This window comes from Simochromis diagramma, unplaced genomic scaffold, assembly GCF_900408965.1.
Source record: "Simochromis diagramma unplaced genomic scaffold, fSimDia1.1 OVJJ01000603.1, whole genome shotgun sequence".
In the NCBI taxonomy this organism is placed as follows: Eukaryota; Metazoa; Chordata; class Actinopteri; order Cichliformes; family Cichlidae; genus Simochromis; species Simochromis diagramma.
This window is the reverse complement of record NW_024387414.1, coordinates 18918373-18944617: the sequence shown is the minus strand read 5'-3', so window position 1 is coordinate 18944617 and position 26245 is coordinate 18918373. Positions and strand designations below refer to the sequence as shown.

Here is a 26245-nt window from a genome sequence, read left to right as displayed (position 1 = left end):
TTCTCATTCAGTTAGACCAGGGCACAGCCCAAACACTCAGCTGCTGACGAGTCATCTGTAACCAGATATGGAGCACATCTGGCAGGCCCAACCGCTATTCAACCCTGCAGTCGCCTCTTCAGCAGATTTTAAGGTGGGTTCAACACCACAATAGCAAAACATTTGTTTGGATTTGTTGCTGGGGTTTCGTAATCTATCTTAGACAATAGCCTTGTTGGGAAATGTAAAAAGAAAACATGCTATGGGCAGCGGCGTTTTGCGACGGTTTGTGGTAAATCCATACCAGTGCGAATAATTTTATTAATTGGCACAACTTACATATAAGATTTTGTAACTAAGCATTTGACACAGGAAATGAAAATTAAAAATTAAAACTTGTCAAAAAGAAGAAATCAAAAATACCACAATCAGAAGACATTTCAGAAAAACATTTTTATAATACTGAGAATGTCAACTGAATCGAAAAGAGGCTTACACTTAGCATTGCTCATTTATAACTCTAGAAAAATAATTTTTCATGCTTTAATCCACAGCAGAGGGGCAGCTTCTCTGGCAGCCTCGCTCTGTGTGGGGACCAGGGATTTGGAGGGAGAGACAGTGGGGAGGATCCTGTTGTTTGAGCCCACATCTTTGTAGTGGCAACTGAGGGGATTCGCTGCAACTCCTAGAATTTACATTTTGTTTGGCCGGAGGGGTCACATGACAGCTGCAACCCAATGCTCAGAGGAGCTTTCTGCTTTCACTTGACACTGACAGGCTGTGAGACGGTCCAACACCGCAGAGAGAAAATATTCCCTCTTTCCATGACATCACCCAGGCCAGCCAGGAACGGGGGGGGTGGGGGGTGGGAGTAGAGGGGGCACAGCTGGTGGCAGCCGTAGTACCATCTGCTACTGACTAATAGTTCATGCTGCTTTACTTATAAACTTGCACTTCTGTGAACCAGAGTGACAGCTCCATGGTCATAGTCACCATCAGTCTTACGTTGCTCGGCACAGCCATAACTGAAGCATGTCTTTCCTTTTTAAAGGAGCAGCACTTGGGAAAATACCCTTACTGACAACTGATCCATTCAAACACTCAACAGGCTGGTCTTGATAAGGTTTATGAGCAAGGCTGAATCACTTCCCACAAAATGCCTGTAAAAACACAACTTGTCACCTTAATTACATTTAATTCCAGGTAGATGTTTCCCTATGGTGATTAGCTGCTGATACTAGCTTTGTATTTAGATATGAGAGATGTCTATATTATTTATATATATATATATATATATATATATATTTTTTTTTTTTTATTTTTTTATTTTTTTTTCAATAGTCCTCAAAACCTCCAAAAGCTTCTTAGTTCTTAAAATAAAAGCAGCACAGATAATGAATGTGAAAACTCACACTTACACATGCAACAGCTTTTACTCACCATACATCTTTCCCTCATCAGAGAGGATGATTTTCCTGCGCCCACAAGGAGGATAGATGGCCAGGGCCTCCTGGAAGCTCTGTTCAATGTCAGGGCTCCACACCCCCTCTGCATCATTGTCCACAGGCTTGTCTGCCGAGTCGCTCATCCTCTCCATGTCCTCGGCAGGGCTCTCGCTGCCGCTCCAGCTGCTGGGATCAATTGTGGCGGTTGAGCTCTCCAAGCTGAAGCTTGGAGCAGACTAGGGAGAGACCTGGAATTCCCAAAAAAAACAAAAAACAAAAAACCCCGCAAATCATGACTACTGCAACAGAAAAGCAGAGAACCATCTTCAAAAACAGAATGCATACAGTTAGTAAAGAGCACAATATGGAGTGGAAGCAGCTAAAGAAGCTTGGACATCACCAAGAAAGTTGTTGAATTGATTTACAATGGATGTTATGGGTTTAAACAGCTGAACATTTTCTCTCATGGACTTCCTGCTAATTAAATGGCAATGCACAGTGTAAAGGTCTGGGAAATTTATTTTTTCCCTTTTATTCAGCACCTGTGCAACTGCTCTTAGCTCTATATATTCCTATGAGCTGTAACAAGTACAAAGTCAATGTTGTCAGCAAAGTTGCTAGTTTGATTCCTCTAGGGAAAAAGCATCGACATGCCTCATTACCACTGGCGCTGAGCTAAAGCGCCCAGTCTCAAAGTCTTTAGTGGACAACAGGAAGACTGTGGTTGTAGCTGGCAGCTTGAAGGTGTAAATGTGTATACCAGTGACTGTGAAGAGAAACATTTATATGAAAACAATAATAAATGAAAGACAAAGAAAAAAAACCAAAAAAAACATTGTGACTACTAATCCGTAGCGCTAACATCTCCAGTCAGCCGCAGCAACTATGGTGGCATAAGGGAATCAGACATTTGAGCAACACATAGGAGCTGGAGCCAAGCTGCTCACACAGCTGGAGAAAGTCTCATCTCACCAGTGGCTACTGACAAGACCAACAAGCTCCTGGTGAACATGCAGCTAATAAAGAGGCGCCTGTCATTGTGCCAAGACAGCAATATCAAGTAACGTGAAACCTGTAACACAAACTATTCTATATAGTATATACACATTACAACATTTATGAATGTTCTGACTGGTATTTTAAAGCGTAATAAGATCCAGCACTGTGGTCAGTATGAAATGTTTTGTCTTCTTCTGAAAACATTCAGCACAAAGTGACATCAAGAGCCAGCGTCTGATCAAGGACTCCAAGGGACGTTTGATGAGGTGGTTAAATAACCTAAAGAAATATCAGAATTCAAATACCCATTTGTTCTGTATTGAGCGTGGGCAGTGAGTCTACAGGTTCCTCGCAGATCGGATGAATTTATACTTGGTATGTATAAGAAAGTATGATGTTTAACAGGCTAATAAAGAGCAAGAACACAAAACTGTAAATGTAGACTTTAAAAGGGAACAAAGACAGACCTTAACCTTAATGCTAACCTTAGGCAATTTAAAAGTCTTTTTTTTTTTTTTTTTTTTATTAAACGTTTTTCCCAAGTTTTAACAAGCAGAATGGAGACAAATAATAATCCTGAAACACATTTAAAAAAACTAGTCCATTTGGCCTTTCTCCAAAACCTAACATAGAGTTAGGGTATGGTTATCATCTTAAAACATTAGAAGACTGCTAATGTCCTCTTAGAATTTAGTATTTTCCAAATGTGCTAAATCATTGACAGCATCACAGCTAGGAAGTCAAACACAGCTCAGGCAAACAGGTTAGACAGCATGCATGGAAGAATAAGACATCCTAAAAAGGCAAGCTATATAGCCAATTCCTTGAAAGGTATACTTTGCAGATAACAAATAGTTAAACCACTGATGAGTTTGTATAGGTCTCGTATGATGGATAGGTGACGAGGAATGACCCTGATAGGCTGCATAAACCAGACTTACTTCAGCCTTTTGTATCCAGATCAATGCAGTCGTCTACACTGTGCTTCTGCTTCAGTCAGCCTGCGTAAAGTGCTTCTTTTAGACTTCACTAAAACATACTAATTCGATAACTGGATATTGGGCTATGGGCTCAATAAAGCAATACAGTACTGTGAATCATAAATCCAGTGTTTATACTCATTGAGTAAAAAGTGTGTCATCCCCACACATCTGTTGTAAAAGTAAGCAAATTCGGCAGTGAGCAATTTTCTTTCTTCTTCATGCCTCAAAGAACACTTTGAAAAATCTCAGAGTGTATGCTTAATTCACAATCAAAAGTAATTTCACATTTGACATTATATGCTAACAACTGACTGAGGTTTCTCTATGGCCCTAATCCCTCCACACTTTCCAGACAACTGCTTCCTCCCTGAGCAAGATCCTATTCAAGCAGCACAAGCTGTCAGGAAGTGGGAATAGTAGCATATGTTTCTTCCAGCATGTCAGTTCATGAGGGGGAAAGGGGGGATGGGAGCAAGCTGTTGGGGAAAAAAACTCCCAGAGAGCAGAGGGAGAGAGAGCTTTTACTGAATTCCGTTTTTGTGTGCTGACTGCTGACGCTGCAGAACCAACTCACAAACTGATGAGGGAGGGGAAACGTTCCCATTTCAACCACTAAAGGGCTGAACCTCTTTCTGGATGTGCTCCTCTTAACCCAACCAAGTGATTATCTGTGCTCATAATCGAATCCAGCTTACATTTTTATGGCAAAATATCTTTCTGAAGAAAAATGCTCGCCCGTGTCCTCGTGAAGCTCGAGCAGCAAGCGCCCAGTCTCCTCGTATCTAGTCTAATGAAACATTCTTTCCAGATTTGTAAAAGCACAACTGCAACAAATCGAATCCAAGTAAAAATAAATATATCTCAACTTTAAAATCTAATCCTCTTTCATCAAAGAGCTGACATGGATGTTTTGTGTCTTCTGTTATGTTTTGTAGGAACACTGGTTCTCTGTTGTGGTATGCTATGGTTGGTAAAGTGATACTTTAATCAGTCTTTAGAGACAGTGTGGTTTTCTCCATCATGCTTCCCATCCTGTGCATGCGCCTTCCTCCAAACATTGCAAAGACCAAAAACGTTTGAAGAGCTATAATAACATTATATCAGCGATGCCTGATGGAAAATGTTGGGCTTAAAATGTATAAATATGAGCTTCATGAAAGCCTATAATGCATTTACAATGAGCACATAAGGGCTTTGTAATATCTTGTAACATCTGTCATCGTCAACATGGGAATTAAAAAAAGAAATATGCATCTGGATGAGAATCTATTGAAATTCACCAAGTTACTAACAACCGAGAACACATCTGGAATGGGAATAATTAAAGTTAGTGTGGTGTTTAACTGCTAGGACAGTGAGTACTGACAACATGGGTGATTTATTCTCAAACCAACTTCTGAGTCAACCAAAGCAAGTGTCTATTAAGGCTTCTGTTACCACAGTTTTGTAGTGAACAATATTTCCAATATTATAAAATTTGGTTATGATATTTCAAGTAACTGCTACTCTCTATTCTTACTAATAAGCTCACTTCTTGGTGCTTTCTAATACAGCAATACACTCATCTTAGACACTAACGCATGAATAATTTAATTAAAATAACTTTTTTTTTTTACTAAGTAGCTTTATTTTCTTTACTTTCTCTTTAACTCCTTTTTTTTTTTTTTTTTTAAATAAAAGCACCATCTGAATACATCTGACAACAAATGGGTAGAAAATCAGGCCAGCTCACAATCATTTATCAGCACTTTCCCTGTGATGTTCACAATATCAGCGAACTGAGGGAGAAGAAAACAAACTCCTTAAACCTGAACATGAACTGCCTTATTAAAAGCATCAATGTGTCAGAGTTCAAACCTGTGGAAGAAGAGCCTATTCTACATCGCACCTTGGAATAAAACCATAAGTAAAATGTATATCTCCATTAACCTTTTGATTATTAAAAATTCCAGACTTAGCTCTTATTAACAGAGAAACAAAATAACAGCTGGATTCATTTGCCCCGCCCATACTTTGAGACATATTTAAATGCATTTAGAGAGGAAAACTAATTATTTTAAATATCTTGAAGCTGCTGAAATTGCTGAGCATGTCTCACTCTGCGGACAAGCATTAATGCTTCTTTTCTGCAGAAATTACTCCACTAACAATGTTTCTCCACAGGGCTTTTTCATAATATGAGAGCAAATGTGTCTTCTGGATGCTGATGATTAGCTGAGGGAAAACAAAGCAAGTCAAGCAGCACAAACAACACACTGAACCTGGCAACAAAGAATAAAATGAGTTTAAACTTCATGCCTACTCTCAAAAGAGAGGGAAGAGTGTCTAAAGGGCACACAGAGGCTCTAAAACCATCACTTTTGGCCAGAAACTATGTAGCTGAGTGTTGATAATCTGCATCTTCCTTCAGGTCATCCATCCAAAACTACTGGCACAGGCTGCTGGCACACAGCACTATCTAGATGGATTTACAACAACTTTAAAAGGATCTGAAAGAGAAAAAAAACAAACAACAACCCCAAACTGGCTTTTACCTTCTTGTCACTTTTTCCGGCGGCACGAGCAGTTTTATCTTTGTTCACCCGTTTCGAACAGAATAATCGGAGTCATTTCTTGCTCTTGCTTTTCTTGCTAATCTGTACAAATTTTTATTCCAATGCTTTCTTAAACATGCCTAGTAAACTGCAAAGCATTATTAATGCCATCACTCTTCTTAGAAACTTCCCTTAACTTGAACTTGGCGGCTGAAAATGACAGATGTATGGCAGCTAGATAAAGAGATCATTCAGGTTCGCCAATGCTAAAAATATCCATATGCACACTTACATGAACACCACATACACACACTGCATAGAAATGCTGTGAATTCTTGTACATATTGTAAATGTATTCTATATGCATGTGCACGCTGTTTGCATTTCGTCATTTCATTGTTTGAGTAATGTACTTTTTAATGACAATAAAATTGAATTTCACCTAAACTAACATATAATTTGATAAGTTAAACATTACTTGTTAACCCTCCAGCAAACAAGCTATAGTAACTATACTGATTGAGTGGAGTAATTCATGACCCCATAATATTTTATATGCTATCCATTTCACATAAAACGTCATCATAACAGCATGTCCTTTAATGTAGCAGCTCTTCTAAAACTTTCTAAACAATAAGCAGTCAACATTTTCCATCATTTTTATCCAACAATGAATGAATCAACCTGATTGTTTTCATGATCACTTTGGCTGTTAAAGCATCGGCCTCTTAGCCACAGGCCACAGAAACACTTGACCATGTAATGATGTAATGTTAAAAAGCATACATGTATTTCCAAGGTGATAAATGACCCCACTCAATTTTCCCATTTATCTTGCCACATCGATGGGTCAGTTTTTGTAAAAACTATAAAAGATCATAGAAGCAGACTGAAAAATTCAGGGTAGGAAACACTTTTTAGAATTAAAAATATCAGAATGACCCATAAATATATGGCTGAGGTCATTTATGGCCTCGAACAGTCACATGGAAGTTTATATGAAGGGTGGGTTATCTGACTGTTTTATATCACAGTGTGGAGGTAAACAGGATGCTTTTAAAATCAACTAAGCAAAAGTGTTATTGGTTGTGACATAAGGAGAGAGGTGGTCAGGAAAAGCATAACAAGTCTTTTAACTTAAAAACAAAACTGAATGAACGACAGCATGGTGACCAGCATGAAAGAAACATCAAAGCTCTGAAGATGAAATCAAAAATGAAATCAGAGTGAAAACAGGATGCATTAAGAAATTTTTGAGCTGGCTCTCTAGCCCTGAGATGAAATGACCGCATTTTTTTTTCAAGCTACCACACAGATGATTAATCGTATGAGCACATACATTCAAACTAAACCTGCAGGCAGAACTGTAGTCCATAAATAAAGAAAAGATACACTTATAGGATAGGTCGTCCATGGTCTTTAGGCCAAATCGACATGTTTGGACCCATGAGGTTTCAAACAGGTTATGTGAAGCTACATGACGCTCGAATGTGACAAAACACAAATAAACCTAATGCCCTTATCACCAGTGTGCTGCCAAGATCTTTCTTTCAGTGTAAATGAATGCTTTTATTATGATTAAATGTACCATAAACTGCTGATGTGCAGTCTGACATGTTAGCAAAATTGTTTGAAAACAGTCAATTCTGAACAAATACACCGATGTGCTGCAGCTCAAATTACCTGGCTAAACTGCATGCAAAGGACTAGATAGTTTTGCTGTGTGAAAAATGTGAATAACCTGGCAGTTGTCAATGAAGACGGTCTCTTAGTGCCTTAGAATTTGAAGACTAATTACGCCTGTCAAAAGAGGGTATGAATGTCACCCGTAGAACCCTTTTGGCTTACAGATAATTGCATACTTCTGTCTTTGCAGGGTGTACACCATAGAAATGGTCTTATTTGTGAGATGCAGGGTAAAGATGGCCTGCAATGCAATAAGTGAATGTGGTAGCTAAGCAGAGTAGTAGGTGTGACATGGAATTATGGGAAATTACACTTACTGCAAGATTACATAAACCACTCACCAAGCTGGAATTCAGCTCCTTAAATTAAGAGAACCCATTTCACCCATCAGACAGAGCAAGGTAATGAAATAGCAGATGAGAGGTCTCAAATGTAATTTTCCATGTGGAGTTCTTTTGTGCCGTTATCTCAGAGGGTGCAATAATAATTCTCTGAATGACTTTTGTGCACCCCATAATGGCCCACAGTAGCTAAGGCCACAGTGTGTAAAACTATAATTACCATGTGATTTCAAAACATTTTTAGCATGCTGTGAAGACATATTCTGGCCCCTGCGTAATTATTACAGCAATGTTAAAAATATTCCAGGCAACACGCGACTAACTATGAACATTTACAAAGACAGACGTTATTGAAATTCCACATTCGGTCATTAAAAACAAATTAATTACCTTGAAGAAGGCATGTTTGTGGAATGAAGTCTTTCACAGCAGGCCTTTGAGGACCTTGAGATACAAAACACACTAAAATAAAAACTAACCAGCTCGAAGTGAAGTGGATGCATGCACTGACTGTTCAAAGTTCTTTCAAATCAACTAAAGGGTTGCAACCCAAGTCCAAACTCTAAGCGGAAAAAAGGGAGGAATCAAAATATTTAAAGGCAACCTTACGAAATAATTAAAGAATCCGAGTGGGGTTTTCATTCAAGTTTAATTGATAAGTCTCAAAAAACATTTTTAAAAAGAATAAATAAGGCTTCCAATATCAATTTCCAAAGCTTTCTTATGCTCCCTCTGTTATTGGCAAAGACCCAGTGTTTATTTCATGCCTCTTTGAACTTCCAAGCTTAAGTGCTGTGAATCTGTCTGCTATCATCTCTCTCAAATCTGAGGTCTTCATCCCACTACCCAGCAACCATCAGGCCACTGTGGGATCAATCTTTGTTTGAGATTGATTTACAGGTTCTGTCAGAGCAGCCCTCTCTACCTGCCTCAGACTGTGAAACAGGTAAAAACAACAACATGATCTGGACAACATCAGATGCGTCGTCAGCCGAGAAAAGAGGCAACGCTAAAGGTCTTCCACTTGCACAGCAGAGGGAAAATTGACTGTAAATCTCAGAGACAAAAATCTCTCCTTCTGAGGACACATCCCTGCTCTGCCAGTAATATCAAAAACATTACATATAAACAAAAAGGAAAAAGAAAACACAATTTACCATTCAGACACGAAACGTAATGAAAGCTCAGGGGACATTTGCCTATCAAAAATTTGCAGTGCATACCAGACGGCATACACCCATGTCAGAGTGGTGTGGAGTGCGAGAGGAACACATAAAGCTCAGGAAATTAAAGCTGTAAATAAAGGTTCGTCAGATAAAGGATCTCCTGACAGTTATGAGAGCAGAGCAGGCAGAGGGCTGGCTGCTGGCTCATCCAGGACGCGTGCGGACGGGCATGAAAAAACAAATCACAGTGATGAGCATGAAGGCCACCATTTGCATTTGGCGCTGCCAATTCACACCGACTTTCATCTCTTTTCTTCTGCATCTCCAGTCTTCATTTGTCCCCTTATATACGTTTCTCCTTTTTCTCTGTTGTCATCTTTTCCTCTTTTTTTTTTTTTTTTTTTCTCCTTGACAACTCTTGCATACCACACTGGACTCCCCCCGTCAATGAAGGTGTCCAAAAAGGTATAGAAAGTGTTGACAAGCCAAGCAAAATGTAACTCAAATGTTCTGTCTTTCAATTTTACAACAGTCTTTTGTCCTGTGACGGCTGGGATGGGCGATCTCCTCGACGATACTGAATGGATGGATAGATTAACCCCATCCATACAGAGATTGTATTCAACAGGTAAACGTTTTTTTTTTTTATTTGATGCTATGATTTTGCGTCAGTGGGAATTTGTCAGGTTTTCTTAACTTTCTTATTTAGCTACATCCTAAAATGTTCTTTTTAAAAAGTTACATTTTTCTTGTTCTTTACAAATGTCTAGGATTAATGCACTTAGACTAAACCATTTAGAAATATATACTTCTTTCATTGCTTATTACAAGGAAAACCCTACAGTAAGATGCAGTCTTCCATATTTGTACACCAGAAAACAAGAACAGGCTAGTGTGCGAAGTCAGAAAAATCTTGCAGTTGTTGCCATGCAATGTGAATACAGGCGAATCAGCGTTTTTGTGTTTTCAAATATTTAAAAGCAAGGAAAAAATTTCCAACAACTGGGATTGAACTGACGCCGCCAACAATCAGCAGTGGAGGACAATTTTACTGATGGTGTTTGAGGGCAAATGGAGCTGTTTGGTTTAGCTTCACTTTCAAACAGTAGTAGGAAAAAAAAAAAAAAAAAAAAAAAAAGGAGAGAGCTTGGAGAAAAGTGAGTCAAAACAGAGGACTTTATGGTAAGATATGAATATATATCCCTGTAATTTGATTCCAGCTATTGGTTGTACTACTCAGGGGTGGGAGTTTCTAATGCAGCTGCATTTATGTGAGTATTACTTTGGTTTGGTGTGAGGGCATGAACTAACACAGTTCGAGTTTAACCTTGTCTTTATTTATGTTTAAAAATACTGTCACTACATACGTTCTCGTTGTTTACTGAAAGCTGTATTGTTCGCTAATAAACCCGCTTCCATGTGTTAATGATGTAATTACAATTAAACACCTCCTAGTTGAAAATGTCCACTATTTGGGCCAATTCAAAAGACTAAACAGACACACACACACAAAAAGTTTGGACTGCACTGCTCTCCACTGCAGCATCCTGGCTCAGATTCCAAACTAATTTACCGGGTACAGCCCGCATATTAATGTTGGGAGCTTGCCTTCCAATCTACGTGTGCCTTCTCTGAATCCAGGGCACCTCGAGGGCAGAAAAAGCCTGGCTGATCTGTGTCAGTCACGACACTACTACAGCGACCATCGACGAAAGGTCTTGTGAGAATTTATTACAAGAGGTACCTGGGGAGTACGAACAAAATAACCCACGTTTGAATACATGCCACAAATTATACACAGTTTCAGTAAATGAAGTGACAGTGCGCCTTTGTTCCATGGATTTCCTTCAACTAGTGGAGAAGCCGAACACCACTGCCACTACTATGGTCGGCACTGAGAAAGGAAGTTGTTGAAGCCGAGATTTCCTGCTTTCATTGCGGTTAAGAGCAAAAAATGTTTATAGTGGTTTCAGAAACTGACTCTTGAAATGATTCAGAGTACATATTGCTTTTTGTCTGTGTTTTACCATGAAGCAGAGCTCATTTGTCTTTTTTTTCCTGCTTTCATATAAGAACTGCAGACAAAGTCCAAGTGTCTAAGAAACACATCAATAACGAGCGGTTATGACACCGTGAATTCTAAATGCCTTTTTCCAGAACTAATAATTGAGATTGCCATATGGTAAGCATTATAAGACTGCAATATTAAAGTGGTACGACTTCAAAGGGTGAGAGAAGCTCAATCATTCGGTGCTTTATTTAAAACTACAAAGCCTCAGACTTGCCTTGGTCTTTTTGAATGAACAGACATCTGCTACTACTCCGGCAAAATGTAAGTAAACTTAAACACAGCCTTCCATAAGTAAGGAACGGGGGGGACTGTGTTGCACTAAGGTGGTTGACAGGGCCAAAGTGCGTTCGGTAGCTGGCAGTCATTTTATGGCTGCAGTACTGAAGCAGATTTACTTAGATGACGTCAGTGGCTTTGAGCCAGCTTTTCCTTTTTGGTGGCACTCTCCGCTGGCCTCAGTGGGCCCTGCTCAAACTGCTGAGCAGCAGCGCATACTCTAAAATTCCCTTTCTAGACCAGGGTTTACCTCAGGGCACACACAGTCTGGAAGCCTGCAGGAGTATCCTCTTTTTAAAGGGTGTTTTGACCATGGAAAACGCTGATGTTTTGATGCGATTCAACTCCTGCCACACATCACATCTAATTACACAATTAATATCTCCGTGTCTAGATTCAATTACAGATCAGAGATCTTTTTCAAGCCTGGAATTTTCATAACAAAAAAAAAAAAAAAATAATAGTGTGTATTAGCATTTCAATTAAAAATACGGGACACATAATGTGATCGCATTCCCATGAGCATCTGCACAGCCACAAATAGAAAGCATGCCTCGTTGCACTGTTGTTTCTACATGTATCTCTTTTTCATCTGTACTTTATACGAATGGAAAACAAACATACAAAAAAAAAACCCCAAAAAAAAAAACCACACACCCAAGCATGAACGAGAGCATGTAAAAGACAAAATTTATGTCTATGGATAATCTTTTTTTTTTTCCTTTGGATTTGCAAAACATGACCCTTTATCTCAACAAAACACACACACACACACACACACACACACACACTAGTAAACAACAACTGCTGAAAGCCATAGTCCATTTTTTTTTGCAAAAAATAACAAAAAAAAAAAAAAAAAAAAAAATGCTGATCGTTATTACACTGTGTCAATGCCACTGAGGTACCAAATAACTATCACCATGAATTCAGGTTTGGACTACGTGACTACATGTGGGAGTGCCGAAACAGTGAACTGGTTCCAAACTGTCCATCCTTCAGAATCCCCCAGCCTTCGAGCTTATCAATTCCAAAGCCTTTTCTTTATCAAAATAAGCCATTGCAAAATGCCGACATCAAACTTGCGGCCATGGCGCCTTTTCCCACATGACTCACATGCAAGCTCTCTCTCTCTCTCTTTTTGTAAATCTTTTTCTAAACTGCATCGATACAATCTTCCACCTCTATCCGTGATCATTTGTAACCTAATGTATGATTATAGCTCTGTTTGCATTAAGACTCTAATAAAAGCTATTTATAAATCAGATGGCATCCAAGGAAGCTAAAAACATTGATGCTCTGTGGCACAGAGTACACAGGAACTTCTCTCCAGCAGTCAATTAGCAGTGACTGTATCGCTTAATGTGCTATTAATCCAAACAGTCAGGAAGCATTTTAGATTATTCTCAAACTGAACTGATTATTGTAGTATCAGTGAGTAAAGGCAGACCCGGTGCTTCTTCTTTAGTGAAGAGGGCCTTTCTGTTCTGCATCACTCTCGTAACCTTGCAAGCTGGATCACCACAGGTAACTGCAGTTATAGCTGAAGTACAAGTGTCATGAGTAATTACGGTCATATTCCGTCACTATCAAGGCTTCATGGGAGACTGTGTATATGCATGACACCAGGCTCAGCTAGACCATTCATCAGCAACAGGGAAAATTAAATTTTTGAATTCATATATACGTCATAGTTTCTTGTAGACTGATGATGTGACAAGTGCTCAGCCAAAATTCAGCTCTCTGAAGGTCAACAGAAGAAAAGAAGAGTCTCACTTTGCTCCAGAAGTAACCCTGTCCACTGTGCTTGACAAAAGCACATTATTCTGTCCTCACTTCACAGAAAATAGACCACACTCTCTCCAGTCCTACCCTCTGACCTCAATAAGGCAGCGGAGAGCAACAAAGACAATATAGCCAAACAACACTACTCTCATTAGGATAATTATCTGCATCTGCTTAAATTTCACCTTAATATGAGCCACACAATCCTTACATGCTTCCTGGGCTAATTCCAAATGTTTAAAAGTATAGACTGATGCTGATGCACTGAAAAACCTGGCTGTGTGCTGCAGTCTAGCGATCAACAGGTACTGCTTTCTCAGCACTGTGGTGGTTCAAAGCAAAAAGGGAGTTTAAAACCTGCCAGTTTCAGATGTAAAGCTTCATTGGGTCAAACAAAGACAACATCCTATTCTTGCACAAATGTTATGCAGGCTTCCGTCCAACAGGTCCACTGGTTGCATAAGCTGAAAACAAAGCATCTTTTTCAATCCCAGATTTTTTTTTCTTCCAAGCAAGCAGATTTATACTGTGACGTGTGTGTGTGTGTTACACCTCACTGCATTTAAACTGTTTCCATTAAATTATAGCAGCCCTTTCAGATGAATTTAATAAATAACAGTCTCTTTTTCCCGTGTGTTTTCGGCCCTTTATTTGCAAAAAGTTACACCGAGTTTGCTGTGAGAAAATGCTTGTTTTACATTGCGAAAAGCAGAGTGCATGTGCGCTTGTTATAACCAGCTGCTTTCACATTAAATAGTGGAAAAGGTGGAAAGAGGTGGGAGGCTGTAAGTGCTTCAGCCAGAAACTTGTAGTAGCAGTAGTAGTAGCAGTAGTGATGGAAAGTGGATTTTGTTCAACAAGCTATTTTTAAAGCTTTGGCAGGTTTTTTTTCACCCATTTTCTCAGTTGTCACCTCTCCTGCAAAGCTTACAATAATACAAATCAGCTACTTTGACAAAATTAGCTTTTTCAGGAGGCAATTGCTTCGTTATTTTCCTAAAGCTGGTTATAAAATACTACTGAAGCCAAGTGATGTCAAGAGAAGTGAGACACAAAAAGGGCTGGAGATCTCACGAGAGAATAAATTAGAAATTTCTGCAAAATTATTACAGTAGAAGCACCTTCACTGACTCGTGTCAACACTATCAGAGTTGTGTCAACTGTGGTCTGACGACCAGTTTGTCGTCAGACCACCATCTGAAGCAGCAAATACTGAGTAGACAACAAAGTGGAAACAAATCAAAGTATTTTAGTGCAACTTGAACCTAAGATAATGAAAGCTTTGATCTAATTCTCATCGCTTTCTCTGTATAAGGGCCATGTTTCCATCCAGGGAAGTCCAGAAAAAGTTAAGTGGATGAAATCATTGTAAGGAGTAAAACTCCTCCAGCTGGCCTGCAGTTTTAGCTGAGCAGGCATTTCCCAAATTAAAGGAAGGGAAGGGACAACAATAAAGGAAACCCCATAAATGTACACAAACTCCAGCTGCTAATTCAAGATCCTTTTTAAAGACAATTTTCATTATTAAAAGCGACCTTTTAAGGCTATTTTAAACCACAGTAAAGCGCTCAAGTGACCAAAAAACTACATATTATTACAGATTTTTTTCAGCTCGGTAGTTTTGGAGGCATAAGTTGGTCCTGGGGCTCTCCAGAGGAGCTTTAATGAAGCCCTCAAAATGAAACAATAAAAGGAGTTTGGGTTAATCTTTCCCCTCCGGTTCAGCAATCGGTTTCCTCGGATAAAGTGACAACATGGAGAGCACCACACCAACAAACCTTTGAAAATAAAAAAAATAACATAAAAATAAAAAATACTTACACAAAACTTAGATGACGATTCGAAAAAGCACCGTCAAACGCGTTGAAGCAACAAGTCTCGCCACAGTGTTTTCTTCTTCGAGGTGGTCCGAAAATGCTCCGGTGAAATCTCCAACAACTCCCGGCTGAGCCAACTACGGAGAGGAAAACAGCAACGTTTTCAACCGTCATCTTGTCCAAAAACTGTTATTCGTGCAGTGTGTTTTTAGTTCATCCCGAATCCCACTGCGAGTTTCTGACAATCTGACACGGGGGCAAACGGCTTCCGAGGCTTTTATAGGGGCGTATGACCAGGCTTCTTTTCAAAAAATGTGAAAAATGTCAAAGATTTTCGCTGCTGTGTCAAAGCCATAGGCTACAACAGTGAGTGTTCAAAGTGAGCACCCTGTTGCAACAGCGGCCATCTATCTCCGCGAAGGAAACAAACGACCTAACGTTACTTCACGCTGTGGGATAAATATTAAACAACTAAATAAAGCCAACATTTTTAATACACTGTGCAGCATTTCCAAAAAAAGAGAAAGAAATACGTAAACTAACCCACCCCCTCCTCCCCAAATGAACTGAAGTCTACAACCCACTTTGAATGCCTGTAACTACCATTGAAACTTACCTCGTAATTGATATCTCATATAAAAATGCCCCTTTCTTTTGGTAATGTAATGTTACTGGGTATTTTGAATACTATGTCAAGTTATTCTGATGTTTCTGGGCCAGCCAGGAAGGTGTAGGTGAATCGCTTCGCGCACTGACAGAGATGCGAAGAATGCTCGGAATGAGAAGAGGAATGAAATGAACGCAGGGAGCGAGTTTGCGCCGGGGCGGAGCGAGAGGTGGCGTCATCCCGAGCCCAGCAGCCAGCCTGGGCAGCAGGCAGCAGCAGCGGGGACAGGGAGGGCACTGAACATCCCAGCAGAGGGGAGCTGACGCCTTCAGGGACGCGAGGAAAATCCGATTTCACAGTTTCGCAACCCACTGGTCACACAGTTTCAGACCTCAGGCATGTCATGCTTAAGCCTAAATGATTTTCAACAGGTAATCTTAAAAGGCAAAAATGGTTTGCGGCTGTATAGTCTTTACAGTGCTGTGCAAAAGTCTTGAGCCACCTGTCATTTCTTCATTTCTCCCAAGGAGCCAGACTTTCTTGTAATTTTTAATGTGGTATTGTGCAATAACTCTTCAGGCTTTCTGGAGGTTTTGTGCAGTCTTTCTTTGGGATTTTCAGTTTCAGTCTAGTAGTTGTACCTGGACATTTTCAGAGGAATGTTTATTTGTAAGCCACCTAATACTCCGCTGTAAATCATTCGAGCATGAAAAAGGCAACTAATTCAAGGGAGATTCAGGGTTGTGTCTACACATAACAGACAACTTAGAAATAGAAAAATAAATCCAGCAAAGACCTGACACAAGGCCCTTTAGTTTTCTAAAGCCTCATCAAGAAGGTCTCAATCGAACACAGCAAAATCTCCAGTGTTAAATTAACACTGGAGAGTGTCTATATGGGTCCACACCTCTGAGTGTTAAATACAACACTGTTGAGTGTTAAATTAACACTTTTGACAGTGTTATATGTTTAAAAGTAACCTAGTCAGTTTTGAAGATTAACAATGGCTAACACTGAGCAGTGCTGATTTTCTAACACTGGAATATTTCTAACATTTTGAGTTATTTTCCAGTGTCAGAAAATCAGCACTGCTCAGTGTTAGCCATTGTTAATCTTCAAAACTGACTAGGTTACTTTTAAACATATAACACTGTCAAAAGTGTTAATTTAACACTCAACAGTGTTGTATTTAACACTCAGAGGTGTGGACCCATATAGACACTCTCCAGTGTTAATTGTGGCTGTCAAGAAGCCAATTTCTGAGGAAGAGAAATGAGGAGAAAAGGCGGAGGTATGCCAAATTACACAAGAACTGGCCCGAAAGTCAGGGGCCACAGGCCTCATGGAGTGATGAATCCACATTTGAAATGTTTGGTTCAAATCTGAGGAAGTCAGAAGAGAGGTATACAAGTGAGTGGCTACAGCCATCTGTAACACACAGCGGAGGAGAATGTCCTTCAAGGAGATTGGAGAACTATGACCAGTGTTGGGACTAACGCGTTATTAAGCAACGCGTTACAGTAACTACGTTATTATTGTGGTAACGAGCACGGTAACTAGTTATTATGCTAAAACCGGGAACGCGTTACTCGTTACTGGGATTTAGATAGGCTCGTTATTCGTTACTTCGTGTGGTGGCTATCGCGGAGCTTCCACAGATTCAATAACATTAGCAAGTGGTGGAGGCCAGCAGGTGGATGAAGGAAAAGGGAGGCAAGAAGAGAGACCCGAAGCGGCCGCTGGTCCGAGAGTGTCAGGTGAACTGAACTTCAGGTAAGAAGTTATAACCTGCAGTCCATCTGGGTCAGATATGAACCAAGTTTAGGTGGAGTTTATTTTCGTTATGCTGACTTTTTCGTACTGCGTGCTAGCTAGCATGACGGAGTTTCTATACAGCTGGGTGGGTGCTATGTTACTGATGTTGAACTTTATTTTGTTCATAAGGTTAATTATTAGAGTTGCCAACCGTCCTGTAAAAAACGGAATCGTCTGGTATTCAGAGAAAATATTACGCGTTTCGTATTGAGGTGAAAAGGAACACAGTTTGTCCTTCAGCTAGAATGGAAAAAGACACAAAGCTGGAGTTTTTCTGCGTCTTTACGCTGTCAGCTGCCTCTTCTCCTCTCATCCTCTCACCCTCCCTCTCCTGTTTCTACTTCAATCATGAAACTGATCAATGATCAGCTGATTGGCTTTTCTCTCTCGTTTATTTATCGCCCACTTTGCGCCAGAAAGAGGAAACCAGCGGATGTCGTGCTAAACAACAGCAGCACGTTTAAGCTTGATCAGCTGTTGTTAGAATTTATTTAATATTAATTTCTAGTATCAGCTGATGTTGGCTGGAGCCACAGCTGTAAACCTGCTGGTCATGATGTCGGTTTGGTTATGTGGTGAGAAGGAAACATGAAGATGAAACCAGGAGATGTCCTTACTGAATCATCAGAGCTGTGATGGAGAAACAGGTTTACCTTTTAGGTGACATGAATGAGTTGAAGGGAAGTTATGAACTGTTTCTGAGAGACAAATAACACCAGGATCCTTTTCTAAGTAGCTGACAGCTGGTAACTGTGCAGGGGCGGATCTAGCAAAGTGTTGCCAGGGGTCCATGTAGGGCATTAAAAGGGAAAGGGGGGCACAAGGAAATACTTTCTTATTATCATTTAAAATGTCTCACTTTTAAAAAAATAATTATCTGAGTCTTACAACAAACAATTGATAGATTGATACACATATAACATCAGAACAGTGTACATATCTGTCACAACAGTGTTTATTTTCATTCAAAGGCTTTATGATTTTTCCTATAATGGTGGGCCGGTCTCTAGTCAAAATGCCCGGGACGATTTGTTTGTCCCAGTCCAGCCCTGTATGCAGCTCATCTTCAGTCTGGTGTTACCTACATCTTCCTATTCAGAAGGCAGAATTTCCGAGTTCTGAGTACAATCGAAAGCACCACGACTGCAGTTTTTGTGTTGGATGTAAAAAGCAGGCTAGGATAGAATCAGGTGTGGGATTTCTCTCGTGGAAATGTGCACATTATTTTTTCCTTTCTATAGGTGGCACAGTGCACTTGTGGCAAGTAAGCAAGCTAGAAGACTGGCAATCTTGCTGGGTATCCAGTTACGGAAGCAACACATTAACAAGAGACTTCTGAGTAAAACCAAAGTTACTTTCCCTAGTAACTAGTTACTCTGAAAGTAACGAGTAACTTGAAGTAACTGAGTTACTTTTGATAGAAGTAACTAGTAATGTAACTAAGTTACTAATTTAAAGTAACTTACCCAACACTGACTATGACTGACGACTACTTAACGAAATTACAAGAACGCTTGCCTAAGAGGGTTCACGCTGTGTTGAAGATAAAGGTGGTCATACCAAATATTTACTTTCAAGTAAACAGTACAAACTCTTTTTTGACCTACATATTTCCATGTGTGTTTCCATACATATGTTAATAAAAGGCAGTAAAAGGCTAGCAACACATAAAGAAACGAGGGATTTCACTATCTAATCTGTTTCTGTGATATTGTGACATATCATACACAGAACCAAAACAAAAAAGTTAAAGTCAGCTTTATTGTTATTTCTGCCATATGTACAGGACATATACAGAAAAACATTGTTCACCCAGCCCATGGTGTGCAAACAAAGACAAGCATTAACAATAAATAAAAGAAAGAAAAACATTAGCTATACAAGAATTATGTATATTGCCGCAGTCTGTGTACATTACAGTGCCTTTCAGTGAAACAGTAGACAGTGAAAGGATTCAGTGGTTTAGTTATAATGCAGGGGACATTCAGCTGCCACTGACACAGACACTGCAAACAATTAGAAAGCTGTTCTGTGTGGATACATTTATCCTTTAATAAAGAAAATCTTTCCTGATGGGGTGTCATCTCTTTTCCATCTAGGCCCCACAATGGGTCACTGCCAGCTGCGGATCTAGAAAATTTTACGTGTGTGTGGGGGGGGGGGGGGGGCTGAGGCAAGAGGGCAACTGCCCCCCCTTGCCCACCTGTAGATCCACCCCTGGTCACTGTATAATTTAAGCTTGAAATTTATACAATCGCTCCCACACCTTAATTTGACTCTTCATATAGATTTTTTATTAATTTATCAAGCACCTGTGTTGGAAATGTGATGAATGATATCAACAAATTTATTTCAAATATAAACAGTCAGTGCAAAATGCCTAATAACACACGTGGAAATTACCACTGACACTTTCCGACATGCAATGATTGACAATTCAGCATCAACCATGTGGTGTGTCTGTTCAACAGCAATATAGAAAGATGGGGCGGGAGGCATATATTATTACCCAGAATGAAAATCCTAGTGCTTTTGGATCATGGTGGAAAAATAAGTAAATGAATAAAAATGCAATATAAGGAAACAATTGCAAACTGCAATTTCATATAATAAAATATAAAATTCTTATATGCACTTGCACGTAGGACTTTTATGTGGCTGTTTTAAACAGTCACACACCACTGCTGCGTCTCCCTTAGATTTCCATGATTCTCTCAAGCACCATTTCTGCAATATTAGAAAATAACTACAACAGAGCCACCGCTGTGTGACAAATAGTGGGCATTTACCTTTACCTAAATGCTTTTCTAACAAGGGACATTTATGGTTGCTACAGACACCACTGTTTTATGTCGTTCCAGCTCACATACAGTATATAGTGATCCTTGATCCTTGATACAACACTTAGACGTTATTGCTTTAAACAGCATATCTTTGTCACTATTGTGCTGCAGATAGTGTGTGGTTGATGCAGACTGGATCTAGAGAAACATTTATAGTATTAATGCGGTTAAATGCCTGCCTCCAAATCAGCCATTGCTAATTCTTTGAAATGCATTATTTTGTGTATTTCCCCCTCCCTTAATAGCCTGTCTCTTGGATTATTGGACATTGTTACACCTTTATGTTATCTGTACTGTTTAAGAGGAGCTATTCAGAGGTTATTAACACCATTCACAGTATAATACAACCTAAAAACATTTGACTTATTTTCAGACAACAGCTGTTATCAATATACAAATCCAGTGTGTTTGCTACAAACCACCACTTAAGCTAAGATTTATGCATTTCAAGACATGTTGTATGCTCAAACTATAGGCACATTTTTTGAAGGTGGAGTCAGCCAGATTTACAAGCGACTGCAAACAGTTATAGATAGAAAACAGGGTGAGAGACACCAGCACGGACATGTCTGAACAAGTCATCCATTAGGAGCTAGTGTTCTGACACCAGTCCTTCAAAAGAAAGGGATCTATGAAGATGAATGACTGCTGCTCTGAGGACATCCATCAACACCTTTTAACATCTGTCTGTGCACGTTTAGCAGAGAGAGAGCTACAGTGAGGTGAATGATTTGAAAGGGGGCTTTATACCTTGTCATTTTTCTATGCTTTTTTTTTTTTCTTTTTACAGCTGGCCTTTGTATTTCATAATCTGTTGCACTTCACACATCACACTTGGAATAGCTTAGCTTTAGCCACATTCAAAGCAGTTGTTATTAAATCAGCCACAACAAGGACCTCCGGAAATTATGAATCATCAAAAGACAGGCGTGTCTAAGAAGTGGCTAGTCAAATTTTAAAAAAACAGCAGCACGTAACTTCAGGAGCTCATAAGATACAGCTGGTATTGTTCAGAAGCAGCATTTTAAACATGACCCCAAAGGAATATATGAATTCCTGAGGTTTTCACCTCTGTATTTACAGTACAGTTGTACAATTCTTTCATTGACATGTGATGTGAAGGTGAAAAAAACAAAACAATGTTTGTTTACTCCAAAGCACTAGTTCATTCACAAGTCCCACCAAATTATTTATGCACCACACTGCCAGAGGTTGTGTAACAGGGTGTGGCCTCGTGAGCGTGCCATACAGGTGGCAAATAAGACAAGGCAGATAAACGTGTCAACAGATGATGAAAGAGTTAAGTAACATGTTCAATTTATGTTTCACTGTGCAAAGTCCTTGCCAGTGTAAATACACAAAACACATTTGTCAGCTTTAACTCTTTAAGAGCAAAACTGTTGTGTCCCATTTGTTATCTTTTTTATTCACGCCAAGATCCTTTGTAGAATTCTATAATCTACTGTATTTAGTAATTATTAGTCTGGATTTTTAAATTTTAAAAAGTGTTTTGATAATAAATACATCCAACAAAAGTAAGATTTATTCCCTCTTTCCTTTTTTGTGTCCCAATTCAGAGGTCATATCTGACAGCTGTATGGCTCAAATAACCTTTTACTCTTCGGACTCTGTTGAGCTCCTCACAACAGGACCTATGGATTTATACAGGACCCTCTTTACTTTTGTTTTTGTTATAGCACATATTTTCAAACAGCCAGGTTAACAGGGGGCATTTTTATTCCCAAATAGGAACAGAAATGGGTTAATGGGACTCATGGGTGTCATGAACATGCTTGCATTCAGGACTGCATTAAGACTGTAAAAACAAACACTTTCTGTCTGTACAACATGCCTCTGTTTTCAGGCCTTTCTGTACTGATTTGATTGCCAGTGAAGAGCAGTGTTCCTTACTATAAATAACTAATGAGCATCATGGATCCAACACCAGATCATGAATTAGCCTGGTGCTTTCTTTAGAAGTGATGGCTTGCAGGATGTGTCTCTTCGTGTTTTTCCATTTGTAGTGATTACACTGTTGATCATTTAAATAATTAATTAATCCTCAGTAATGTTAAGATGCTGCCTCCAAATGTGCACAATGTCTGCGTGTAGCATATGTGTCATTGTTAACTTGTAGGCCGCAACAAAGGACAGAGTCACGCCACTAATTGAATAGGGATTACTAAGGGTTTATTATGATGATCATGATGTGTGTAAGTCCGTGTCAGTGGTGTAAAGCGGTGCATGGATGAGTTGGCAAATATGTGGCATATGATAGTTGTGCAAAAACCAAACCAAGATAATAACTAGTGCTGTGTGGTTCTGTAAATGTTGGCACTGATCTTATACCAAGTAAAGACAGGTCCAGTATTACCATACCAATAGTGGAAAAATAAATCTTTAGGCTTTTCATGTATTTTAAACTGGATTTTGTTGTGTTTTTGTAGACTTGGAATCTAAACATGTCTGTCTCTAAAGCACAGTGGGTCACCTTCTGATATTTAAATGTGCTGAAGGCTGTAAATAAAATAGATGTTACAGTCATCACAAAAACATTCACGTTTTTCATAGTGCATATTGGAGGTATAATTTTTTTCATTTAACACAGTTCGGTGGGCTGCATCCTAAAGTTCAAGGCTACAAACAAAGTATCCTATTGCGCTAGTATTGATCATGCATTGGTATCGGTACTATACGATATTTTGATCAGTCTGTCTCTAATAATAACCTCAAATGAAACCATGACCATGACCAAATGGGGGTGCTGTGGCATTGAGGTGGTACAGAAATGGTCACAGGAAAAAGGCCTCAGAAGGTGTGGTTGAAATAGAAATGCAGAACACTTGCCTGGTGTCCTGCATTTCCAAAAGTCTCTTGCATCATACAGGACACTCATGAAAAACAAAGCACACACACACCAAACCCCACAAAAAGCCTGGGGCGGTAACAGTTATGCATTGCTTCAACTGAACACAAGAATTAGGTTTGTATTATGCTTTTGTATTATGCTTTATTATGAAATTTCAGGTGCATGACGTGGGCTGCAGTGATGTAAAATCTGTAATCTTCGTTTTTAATCTTCTTACATTTTTTATCAATGTAAATAAAAGCATAACACAGTCTTAAGTCTTGTTGTGTTTGTGTGCATACAAAAGTCTCTCTCCTATGCCTCTGCTCTCACTCTCAGCATTCACGCCACTTTAAGTTGAAATACTTCTGTCAGAGGACTCTTATTCGTAAGCCAATTTGGGAGCTTGGGGACACCGTAGATAATAACTTCTTAATCATTAAATGCATGCTTCAGAGAACACCAATCAAGTTCTCTGACCCAGTGAAGCTGCAGTTTCTCTACTGCAGCCTTCATTCTTGTCTCCTGGCTTGATAAGGTTGGTCTGTGCTGTGGCATTGCTTTGATTTGAGCCTGCTCCCTCTAAGGGAGGCCATGGTGCAATAGAATGAGCCTGCTTTAGTTTATTTTACTCCATATCTGCCCTGCTGCTGCCAGTGACTGGCCTGGTCTGGTTCAGCTTGGCCTGCAACCTCTTCTAATCAGATAGCCGAGTAAGGCCAGGTGCTTTCCTGCCTCTCTGCTTTGACTGCTCAGCCAGCCCTACTGATTCACTTTATCCAGAGATAAGAGAAAGACTAGAAAGGGCCACTTACTGGTTAAATGAAAAGTTGCGGGGGGAGCTACCATCTCCACCAACAAAGTCTCTGAATATTATGCTGCATTTGTGTTTCACTGCCTGCATTTGCTTTTATACATACTTTATACATATATGTGAAAGAGTACGCACAACCAGAGGCATCTATGGCAAACATTCAGTCCTCTATTTACTGTATGATGTACCATACTTCATAGCCCTGTTTCAAAGTTCCTCTCTTTACAGGGAGTGCAGAATTATTAGGCAAATGAGTATTTTGTCCACATCATCCTCTTCATGCATGTTGTCTTACTCCAAGCTGTATAGGCTCGAAAGCCTACTACCAATTAAGCATATTAGGTGATGTGCATCTCTGTAATGAGAAGGGGTGTGGTCTAATGACATCAACACCCTATATCAGGTGTACATAATTATTAGGCAACGTCCTTTCCTTTGGCAAAACGGGTCAAAAGAAGGACTTGACAGGCTCAGAAAAGTCAAAAATAGTGAGATATCTTGCAGAGGGATGCAGCAGTCTCAAAATTGCAAAGCTTCTGAAGCGTGATCATCGAACAATCAAGCGTTTCATTCAAAATAGTCAACAGGGTCGCAAGAAGCGTGTGGAAAAACCAAGGCACAAAATAACTGCCCATGAACTGAGAAAAGTCAAGCGTGCAGCTGCCAAGATGCCACTTGCCACCAGTCTGGCCATATTTCAGAGCTGCAACATCACTGGAGTGCCCAAAAGCACAAGGTGTGCAATACTCAGCGACATGGCCAAGGTAAGAAAGGCTGAAAGACGACCACCACTGAACAAGACACACAAGCTGAAACGTCAAGACTGGGCCAAGAAATATCTCAAGACTGATTTTTCTAAGGTTTTATGGACTGATGAAATGAGAGTGAATCTTGATGGGCCAGATGGATGGGCCCGTGGCTGGATTGGTAAAGGGCAGAGAGCTCCAGTCCGACTCAGACGCCAGCAAGGTGGAGGTGGAGTACTGGTTTGGGCTGGTATCATCAAAGATGAGCTTGTGGGGCCTTTTCGGGTTGAGGATTGAGTCCAGCTCAACTCCCAGTCCTACTGCCAGTTTCTGGAAGACACCTTCTTCAAGCAGTGGTACAGGAAGAAGTCTGCATCCTTCAAGAAAAACATGATTTTCATGCAGGACAATGCTCCATCACACGCGTCCAAGTACTCCACAGCGTGGCTGGCAAGAAAGGGTATAAAAGAAGAAAAACTAATGACATGGCCACCTTGTTCACCTGATCTGAACCCCATTGAGAACCTGTGGTCCATCATCAAATGTGAGATTTACAAGGAGGGAAAACAGTACACCTCTCTGAACAGTGTCTGGGAGGCTGTGGTTGCTGCTGCACGCAATGTTGATGGTGAACAGATCAAAACACTGACAGAATCCATGGATGGCAGGCTTTTGAGTGTCCTTGCAAAGAAAGGTGGCTATATTGGTCGCTGATTTGTTTTTGTTTTGTTTTTGAATGTCAGAAATGTATATTTGTGAATGTGGAGGTGTTATATTGGTTTCACTGGTGAAAATAAGTAATTGAAATGGGTATATATTTGTTTTTTGTTAAGTTGTCTAATAATTATGCACAGTAATAGTTACCTGCACACACAGATATCCCCCTAAAATAGCTAAAACTAAAAACAAACTAAAAACTACTTCCAAAAACATTCAGCTTTGATATTAATGAGTTTTTTGGGTTCATTGAGAACATGGTTGTTGTTCAATAATAAAATTATTCCTCAAAAATACAACTTGCCTAATAATTCTGCACTCCCTGTAGGTCTATTTGTCACTACTTTTATACAGTTAAAATGTTCTAGTTGTGATTTGTATCGCTTTATAATTTTTTTTCTACTATTTATATTACTTATCAAAAACTGCACCAAATTACATTAAGTGAAATAAAATTGAAGCATTATGTGTAAGACTCGTATCTAAACAGGTTTTGCAGACATTATCTCTGGTTAGAATTTTAAGATGCCAAAAATGGAGACTAAAATAATAATTACATTTTGCAGGTTTGCAATCGCTATTTTTCTTCTAATGGCACCTTATTTGTTAATATGTAAATATGACACACAAAAATGAGCACAGCGTAAAATACTTCCTCACTGATCTGTATGAATTTATAATAACAGATAAAAGTAAAAGCTGTAGAAAGCAAATATGTAAATATGAGTGACAAACTGAAATGAATGCAGTGATGGAGATAATTACATGACACC

The 26245-nt window shown here is 39.5% G+C and overlaps 1 protein-coding gene across 13 annotated transcripts in view; it reads right to left on the bottom strand.

The window, feature by feature from the left end:
- The window catches only part of tead1b (TEA domain family member 1b), a 49627-nt gene extending 33687 nt beyond the window's left edge, over nt 1-15940 (bottom strand). For 5 of the 13 annotated variants that reach the window (XM_040011221.1, XM_040011226.1, XM_040011227.1 and 2 more), the window contains exons 1-3: nt 15699-15939; nt 15087-15219; nt 1420-1672 (exon numbers count right to left, since the gene is read on the bottom strand). In XM_040011221.1, coding sequence (XP_039867155.1) covers nt 1420-1576 — 157 coding nt within the window. In that variant the 5' untranslated portion in view covers nt 1577-1672; nt 15087-15219; nt 15699-15939. Of the gene's footprint in view, nt 1-1419; nt 1673-15086; nt 15220-15698 lie in introns of all 13 variants that reach the window. The other 8 variants (XM_040011219.1, XM_040011225.1, XM_040011220.1 and 5 more) reach the window with 3 other exon arrangements.
- Between the last annotated feature and the right edge of the window lie 10305 nt (nt 15941-26245).